The 9954-nt window shown below is 39.6% G+C and overlaps 1 protein-coding gene across 2 annotated transcripts in view; it reads right to left on the bottom strand.

Annotated features, from left to right (window-relative positions):
* The window catches only part of MYOF (myoferlin), a 172276-nt gene that overhangs the window by 116474 nt on the left and 45848 nt on the right, over positions 1-9954 (bottom strand). For both annotated transcript variants that reach the window (XM_019502626.1, XM_019502627.1), the window contains exons 4-6: positions 6458-6566; positions 6006-6096; positions 31-191 (exon numbers count right to left, since the gene is read on the bottom strand). In XM_019502626.1, the coding sequence (XP_019358171.1) occupies positions 31-191; positions 6006-6096; positions 6458-6566 (361 nt within the window). The remainder of the gene's footprint in view (positions 1-30; positions 192-6005; positions 6097-6457; positions 6567-9954) is intronic.

Genomic DNA, 9954 nt, shown 5'->3' with positions numbered 1-9954 from the left:
AGCAAAGTACAGTATTTAGAACTCTGCTACCTGAAAGTCTTGGGGTTTGTTTGAAAGGATTCTCCGACTTTTCTTTCCTTTAGCAATGCGCCGAGCAAGCTGGGCTTCCTTTGTGCCACTTGGAACTGCTGGGGCAATTCCACCAGCTGTGCCATCCACTTCATCCTCATAACCTCTATCTTCTTCTCCCTCTAATACAAGGAAAAAACCAGCACAATTAGTAAGCAAATACCACAGGAGAATGTCAACATTCCCAGAATAAAATTATGAGGTCAAAGACTTGCATGTAAAGTGTATTATTATTACTTTCATTATAATAAAAAAATCTAGCCATTGTGTCACTTTTTAACTTGAAAGCTAGAGAAGCTGGATTACCTGCAGCTAATTTATATTTAAAATGCTCTCCTCCAAGATAGAGAATATCTAAGAATCCTCATGCAATCTCTCAAATGCTTGTAGCTGTTGTAAAAGATTACTTCATGTCCACAGGGCAGACCTGCTTGAGTTGAAGCTAATTTTGCTAGAAGTAGGTTGGGTTCTGACATAGTAGCGTTTTAGTATCAGGGAACTGTTGTAAATAAAGGCAAAAACCTGTGGGATACCCTATTTAACAGTGGGGATTAGCACCTTCATGTTTATATGCAAATTGAAATTTTGAAGGTGCCCCAATACAGTTTATGTTTTAATCAGGGAAAGTTTCTATACAAATTAGTTAATCTGATAACATGCTCCACTGTCATACAATAATATCTCACTGTTGCAAAACTGGTTTACAAAATGTCAAACTACAAAAGATCTGGTGTTAAACAGTTACAAAATTGGAGACTGAGGATAAAGGTAGTAGGATATAATTAAGACTTTTACAGTTCATAAACAATGACATAATTTGTGTTTTTTTTAAAAGAACCTCAAACCCTGTACCCATTATATTGTGCAGTCAAGAAAATGCTTTGTAATCCCAAAGTATGTACCATAATTGCCGCCTAATCCTCCCATTTGAAATGAGGTGATACTGAATTATTTAAATACCTTGTTCCTGCATAGAACAACATCTGAATGTAAAGACCCAAGAGTCCTGCATATAGGGTAGCTCAGTTGGTGGGATCTGTAACTTTATTATCTAGAGACGGGGTTATGGAAGCCTGGAATTCATGTTGATGTAGGAAGATAGACATTATAGGGCCAGTAGAAGGGGGCAGGCTGAAAGTGTTGGCACCTATGGTTGCCTGTACACATCATGCTCAGGGGTGGAAGGGTTGCTTTAATTAGAGAGGCTCCCAGACAGCCACTCCAATTAAAACAGCTCACCATCACATGTATTAATCCCCCATGCATTTCAAAATGGCTGTAGGATGCTCTATCTAAAGCTCATTTGACAAGGTTTAGATAAAGTGCCCCTGCAGCCATTTTGAAATGTGCAGGGGTTAATACACATGGCAGCGAGGCGACGGTGGAGCATTCTAAGTAGAACCCATGCATTCTAATTAAAACGTGAATGAGCACATTTACAGACAACCTACTGCTCCAGGTAAACTGGGCTGAAGCATAGGGATACAGATAAACTTTAGGGAAGCTGATTTTATGTTTTCTGGCTTTGTGAATTATCTGCTATTGAACTCTTAGTTTGTCAATATGTGGCGATGATGAACAAAATCAATCAGTCAAGTCCCTAATGATCTTAGTTGGAAGTATTCCTAGATACAAAGATGAAGTGCTATACACTACATTAATCTATACATTTCAACAGCATGCAGTTAGCAGCTGTGTCATAATCCCTCTCCTATAATGGCCATATAATTTACTGGTTAGGCAGCCCCATTTATAACTTTATTTCTATTTTTGAAACTGCACTAAATAGTCAATGTGAGAGGTGGTTTACGGAGTCATGGGAAATGAACTGAATATGAAACAACTAACATTTTGCTGGTAACGAGCGGCATTGAAATAACTGGAGTTACTGCATGTTCTTAGAATTGTCATGTTTCATTCCAGAAATAAAGGCATTTAGTTGCATTTTCTAATATCTAGCTATCTAAGATAATCATCTATGTCAGATACTTATTGACATTGAGTTACCTGTTTTATGATTTAAGTCAATCTTTACATCACTATATTTTGAATTAGAGAAATGTAACCAAACTATTTTGTAAAAGTCTTCCTATCCCTGCCATGCATGGCAGAAACCCCTGTTGACTTCAGTGAAACTAATATTTCACCCCAGGAGTCCATAATTTTAATTTTGTTTCTGTTATGCTCTGCCAACAGATACCAGCCTGATTTTTTTTTTGTTTACTATACTGCTGTTGCAAGATTACAGGTGACATGTAACTACAGGCAAACTGGAGAAACGGGTTTTTGTAACCACATGGAAAGGTTACACCTTTGACTTGACATATATTTCTAACATAAAACATCCTCCTCTCTCACCACTGCATTAAATCTCCATAAGCCATTGCAGGCTACACTATGAGCTGTCTGTGATATAATAGTTTGAGTTCAGTGACACCAAGAGTCCAAAATCTAGGAGAGGCTTCAAACAACAGCATTATGCTGCACACCACAGTGGCGCAGTTAGCCTCAGGCACAAACAAGCTTTGAAACTGCATGCCCAGCTCAACCAATACAAAACTTGACAAGACTTGCACAGAACTGGGCAGCCTCAGAAGGAGCGGTGTAGGGCAATGCATGCAGAGGAAATGGAAGGCTGGTACCCTTTTCCTTTGAGGGCTCTCTGCCTCATATCAGCCACAAAAAGTGACACAGGAAGTGACTGGCCCCTCATTGGCCCTTTTCTAATTAACTTAAAACTTTGGCTTGGAGTTTGGAATCCCTCTTTGCAACCAATATGAAAAACAAATACTCTTAATACTAGTTAAAAGAGCATAATTGATCATTCAGACCAAATTATACCCAGAGATCTGAAAATAGTCTGAAAACATCCTTTATGTTTATTTACTTTTAATATTAAAATATGTAGCATTCTTAAATTGTATGCTTCCTGACGAAACTAACAGCTCATGAAAATCAACTTCTGAGAACTAGTCCAAAACTAGCTGCAAATTAGGGTAAGGTTAGGTGCAATATTTGCTATTGCACATAACCTTTTCAATAACTATGGATAGGAAATTAATGGATCAGCCCCAACCAATCTGCATAGCAATAAATTCTCCAGTCCTGCCTCCCCGCTTTGTAGTTTCCCAGCCACAAAAAGACACCTTGCATAATCTTATATGGCAAATGACGCACACTGAGCAGGTGTGTGGGGCCGCTATATGCCTCTCCTAAATCCTGCTGTTCCTTTGAACAGCAGAACCACAAAGATACTGTTCCCAATGGGCCCCCTGCACTAGCAAAGGTAAGAGAGAATACACTCCAGAATGAACAGCTTCAGCTATTGAATGTGTTGTTTCCATTTCCAGACCTCTTGTATCTTGGGCTGAAGTTTCTAATAAACCTGATTCCTTTTATGTAACCTGAGGCACCTCAATTCATGGAAACATTTCATACTGCAGAAGGCACACGTTTCTGCCAGGGCCATGTCACTCTCCTCCATACCAGCTTTGGCACTGGAATACCAGTTACAAAGGAACTATTATCTGTGGACACTGGCTATAATGGATAGAGATAATGTAAGAGTGATATTTGGTCAAATAACTGCTACCAAACATGTACATTTCAGTTTCAGCTCTGCAGAAAAATGAGAATCATACAGATGGAACAAAATGAAACTCACAGTGCTCTACATTTTCACTGCTTCTGTAATGATGAGACTACACAAATTATACTTGGCTTCAGTTTCAAAGGGTACTGTATATATTTCAGTGAAGAATCAGTCAGACCCCATTTGTACAGCTTTTATATAAACACAAACTTGCACTAACACACAGAAGTTAACTAGTGAAGTGCAGGAAGATAAAATATAAGCATAATAAATTATGCTGAAAAGGTTACTGGAGACAAGCAAAGTGAATGTATCTACAGAAGGCATGAATACTTGGGAAGAGTTTAACCAGAAACCAAATACATCCTCAATGAAGCAATGCTAGATCACGTATATTTTTATTGTTTTGTTGCCAAACAAAATATAAATTAATACAATACTAGGTAATTTCATTAATGTTAAAAACACCATTAAAACACCACCTTTCAACAGCAGGCAGTACTTGAGAAAATATTCCCTGGTAGATTACACCATTTATCACATTAGTTGGATTTGGCACTTAACATAAAGCGTAACACATAACAGTATCTTCCAGTTAGGAACTAGGTCCTATTTTCACTTTATGCTGTACACCTAAATGGCACTTCCTCAGCCACACAAGTGCTGTTTTTGATACTTCTGTAAAGTTTATGATTCTGTTTCAGGTGCAAAGGTGTCTATATGGCTACTGAACATGCTCAATAGGATTGCACACTGGCCAGACAGGTATGAAGTGTCATATGCATGCCCAGTTACTTCTGCAAGGCTGGGTAAGTCCCAGAATTAGAGATGGGCAAAACCTGTCCAATATTCACTCAATAAAATGGATAGAGAGCAGCAGGGAAGTTTCTATCCCATTGGGAGTAGAGGTCCAGGCCAGAATATGTGGCTCCTCCCTCCAAAGCAACATCCATCTCACTGAGCCACACACTTTCTGGCCTGTTCTCTTTCCCTTGCCTCACTGCCTAGCAGTCAGCTTCAAGGGGAGGCCCAGAAGGGAACTGGACCACACCAAACCTGCAGCCTACTGGGAAGCAGGAGATGCATATTTAACTTCTCCCTGGATGAGGGAGACCTAGAACTTGGGTCTTCTGATTTCTGGGTGACTGCCCTAACTATGCCAATTGCCAAGAACAGGGGAGGATCCTCCTCCTTCGTTCTGTTTATGGCAGGCACACAGGCAGATGTGCAGGGCAATTTTATTCTGTTAGAGGGTGAAAGAATCACAAATTATGTATAAATGCCAAAACTACTCAAAATGGCACACATCTGGGTAAAATGAAATTGGATCTGACCTTTAATCCCTGTGGATAATGCTTTAATGCAGGGCTGTCCAACATGGCCTGTGGGCTGTATGCAACGTGTGAGGCATTAAATTGTGGCCCTTGGGCTCCCACGTGGCTGCCACTCTCCCCATTGCTCTGGATGCAGAAGCAGGGTCTCCAGGCTCCCTCTCTTTTCAGCTGCTCCTTCCTTACCTCAGGGGGCATGGTGGTGCAGCATGGCTCAGCCTACAATGCTGAGGGAGCCCAGGGCTCCCAAGGGATGTGATGCAGCAGTGGGCCCACAGCTGGGGAGCTTAGGGTGAGATGGGGCATCTCAGTACATGGTGCAGTGGAGGAGGGGCCCTGTGCAGCAGCTGGGGGTTACTCAGGCACATGATGCAGTGGCAGGAAGAGCAACAGTGTATACAGTGCACTGGGGAAGATACACAGTGTAGGAAGGGGTCCACAGGGGCCCACAGTAGAGTGAGGGGACTCACAGTGCAGTGGGGTTAAGCACTGGGACCCACAGTGCAGTGGGGGGCACATGGTGCATGGTCCTGGGGGTCTATGGCCTCCACTGGTACAGCCTTGGCTAGTGCAGGACAACCCTGCTTTAACGTTTTTCTCGAAGGGCACAGGATCTTCTACTGAAGAGCATGGAATGCAGTTTTTCCAATTATGATTTCTTTGTTTTTGTTGGCCTGCACTACATCACTGTACTTCTTTATCACAGTTTCTCTGCGTGTCAGAAAAAAAGTTTATTTACTTAAAAACAATATTTGCAATTATCTTATCCGCTACAAGCCAATTCCCATTGAAAGCAATAACGTCTTTAGAAAGAACAATCAATTTTATCAGGAAACAGTTTCCTCTGTATAGCTGTTCTGCAACATCTGCAATCAAAAGCACATTACTGTTAGCTAGTTTAGACTTGCTTGCTTGTCATTCACTTACCATTCTCTTTGATGAACAATTGTGACTAATCTTTTAAAAATCCGCATGACTTTATGAGTATAATGTTCTGAAAAAGAAGGAAATACCTTCAGTGTCTTGTATATTTGTCCCTCCAGGATCAGTTGGATTTGTAATGCCTGCTGGTGGCTCATATCCTACCACCAGATCAATCGTTGCCTATGTAGAAACAGAGATACACATTATTATATGTACACTGAAAAACCTATACATGGGAATTAAAACTAGCATATAAGTAAATACATTTTCTCCAAGTATCCAGTGTAATGTTGATGTTAACAAAATATATGCACTATATTACAATATTTGTTATTGAAAATCTCTATTTAAAAAAAATGTTTCTATATTAAGTTCAATGTTGTGGATGTAGTCATATGATACATCTGTCTCTCTACTTGGTGGTTTGCTTAAATTGTTAATCATTTCATCTATAAAGCCAGCTGTTTTGATTTCATATTGAACTCTCTCATTATTATTTTACTCCCTACTATGGTAAAACAAAAAAAATGAAGACACTCACTCCAGTTTCCTGCCCCCTTTCATTCAGCAAGGAAACAAGCTTGTAGGGAAGAGATCTACTCTGGTTGCCCACAAGTTCCTTAAGTGCTACTGATGCACTGCCAATTAATCTGAAAAGAAGAAAAGATACTACATTAGAGTACACTCTTAAGTATTAAGCAAATAACCAGTTAGTCAATCCCCAGCATGCATGCCAGAGTGTGGCATGCGAAGGAATTTTGTTTGGTAGGCACACATCTGGGCGGACAGCAGGGAAGTGGCCGGGGCTGTGCTGCCACAACAAGGATTGGGCCCCTCACAGCTCCCCTGCCAGCTGCCCCAGCATGCCAACAACTTACAAGTTGAGGTTAGGGTGTTTTCAGCACTGTGCCCAAAAACATTGCTGACCCTTCATCTATAGCTAATTTGTGTCTATTAGCCTTTGGATAACCAAACAGGTTAAAAAGGTAAGAGTGCACAAGATTATACATTTAAAAAACTGAAAGCATTCCATATACTCCCTATAGATAAATAGGCCTATCTTTATATTTTCTATTTTAATAATTTACTTTTATCGCAGTGAACAAGGCTGAAACCCTAGGAAGAGGATGGGATATGCACACATAAATATCTGAATACATATACTTTCTGAATTATTGTCATTAAATCTCTCTGAGGCATAGAGTTACCACTCACTAACTGGAAATGCTTACTTTCTTTTATTAAGTGTCTTGAGATCCTTAGGAAATTCTGTATAAAAGTTAAGTATTATAATTGTTTTTATATGTGGGCATATGTAGTCACATATATAAATAAAATAGAATAACACCATTGATTTATTTATTATAGGCATCAAATAAAACTGCCTTCTTACAGACCACACAGAGTATGCTTTTAATTATGGCCCTCTGCCCTCCTCTAGGAATTGTGAGAGCCGGTGGCAGCAGGAATTGTGAGAGCATTTGTGAGAGCAGATTTAAACAGTGGCTCAAGAGCCCTGCCAATAGACCTGTGGTTCTCAACTTTGATAGACTCAAGGCAACCTTCCAAAAACACCAGCTCTTACATTTTTTCACTCACTTTTTTACTATAGAAAAAATAGGAGAGCAATTCTGGTGCAATGATCTCAGGAAAACCACAACAGATCAGAATGTAAAAACACCATGGACTCCTCTTTGAAAATTTTGGCTTTACCTTGTAAATCATGTTTCCACACATAACACTGCTAATACTGCATGGTACCCTATGGGGTACACCCTGATTGAGAATCTTTGCTGTAGAAGCTGGCCAGGAAAACATTTCTACCACTGGGAACTCACAGCATGGGTGTTCTTGCAGAAGTTGTCATATCCAAAGGATAAACTGAGTCTTGTTAATAGACTTAATTTATATGATCCTAAGAACATAAGAATATGCTTTAAGATGGATAATTTGATATACACTTTTTGCAGTGCAACTGTAAATGTCTGTAAATGCAAAAATTTGTTAAAAATGTAAAAATCTGTAATTGTCAAACACCACCGCATTTCCTATCTGAAATTATGCTAAAGGCAGGGTGGTGCCTAATTTGTCAAATATTACATAGCATTTGATGAAGTAGGCTGTTGCCTATGAATGAATGTTCATGTCTTTGTGAACTAATTAGTCTGTAAGTTGCCAGCCACCCTGCCTTGCCTTCTGCCTAATGTCAGACTAACATGGTTAACTAACTCGCTGAGATAATATTGTCTGTACATGTAATGGCAGTTTTTTCAAATTTTGAGGTAGATTACTAGAATTCCAAACATTTTTGTGGGTGAGATACCCTGAGTAATTTTGTTGCGCAAACTTTAAAGAGAACATACTTTTCAGAGACTTGCCAGTATTATAGCCAAACTCCAAGAAAAAAAATCTTTACTCAAGAACTTAGTTGAGGTCATTTTGGAAGCCTCTGGCATTTCTTCAAAGATAATATAAAGATCCTATGACATTTTTCAAAAAAAGCAAGGGTAAATATGATTATTTAGCTCCTCTTCTCTGTCTCAGTAAAATGTTCTCAGGTCATATTTAATTCATGGTTTGCAAGATGATTTAGGATACATTAAGTATTAAACATTCAATGTAAATATACATTGTAGGCTTTCCCATTCTATTCATTATTTATGTTTTTCTATACACAAAGGAAAGGATAAGTATACGCCTTAAGCTAGAATGACATGGGATTCATTCTTGTTTGTCATCTTCCTTCCTAGCTAAACAACTCTAGCTTTCCAGCATAAGTGAATCCCACACTTACAATCCCAGCTCCTTTTTACCAGCTTTGACTCACTCCTCAAACTTGCTTTGACCCACACTTCAAATTTGCCTCCCTCCCTCCTCCACTTCTCTCTTTTTGCAGGACCATGTGATTTCTTTCATGAGATAAACTAAGGCTTTCCCTCCACAAAGCTTACCTACCCTTGCCATTCTCCCTTATACAACTCTCTTCTTTCTCTTTTCTCACAGATGCAGAAATTTCTTGCCTACTTTTCTTCCAGTCCTTCCACTTGTACCAGTATCACCAACTAATTCCAGCTTCTAAACTCCTTCATGACATATTCATCCGTTACTCTTCTCCCATGCTCTTCTAGCTCCTTCCCTTCAGAATACAAGCTTGGTTTATTAGTATTAAGTCCCATGTTAAGAAAACACCTTTGAGTTCTCTTGCCTCGCCAAAGAGCAGCCTATCTCCCTTTTCACATTTGAACTCATTGAGAGGATTAATCATTGAGATGGTTGAGCTATTCACACTCATTTTGTACCGTTCACCCATTCTAATTCCATCCAAGATCCTCTCTAATCTTACGTCGGCTTCCTGCACTCAATTGAAATCACTCTTGCCAAGGTCTATAATGATGACAACATTGTCAAATCTCAGAACCAGGACTCCTTCTTTATCCTCCTTGAACTGTCAGACACTAAAACAATTAGCTGTGCCGTTTTCTTAAAAATCTTGTCCACCCTAGGATTCTATATCTCTGTCAGCTCTCATTTCTTCTATTGCCTCTCCTTCAGTATGTCACAGGAACACAGGTCATTGAGTCCAGTCTCCTGCTATTTCAGACAACAAGGCCATATAATCCCTGTCCTCATTATCTTCTTAACAACTGTCTTTGTGGGTTCTATAGGGTCCTGCCCTTGGTCCCTTTCTTATCCACAAAGAAAAATTAGCTACCATCTCTGTACTGGTGACTCAAAGAACTACCTCTGTATTCCTGCTGTTGGTCAAAATAAAATCTTGGCCTATTCTTTGAAATGTGTTTGTGGTTGTCATCAGCTCAAGTTCAAGATGGCTAAAACAAAGGTCTCACCTCCTCCACCACACAGTTCCTTCCTTCCTCAATCACTCTGGATAACACTGCCATATTGCCTGTCACTCAGTCCTGTAATAGTGACATCTTCAAATCAGGCCTCTTTCTAGGTCCTAATAACTATATACATCAAAATTGTGTTGATTTCTTCTACATTGCTTGTCTCAACATGAACTTTCTGATCCACCTA

The sequence above is a fragment of the Gavialis gangeticus genome, unplaced genomic scaffold (genome assembly GCF_001723915.1).
Source record: "Gavialis gangeticus isolate Ggan-Ray unplaced genomic scaffold, GavGan_comp1, whole genome shotgun sequence".
Classification (NCBI taxonomy): Eukaryota; Metazoa; Chordata; order Crocodylia; family Gavialidae; genus Gavialis; species Gavialis gangeticus.
This window is presented reverse-complemented; position numbering and strand designations above follow the sequence as displayed.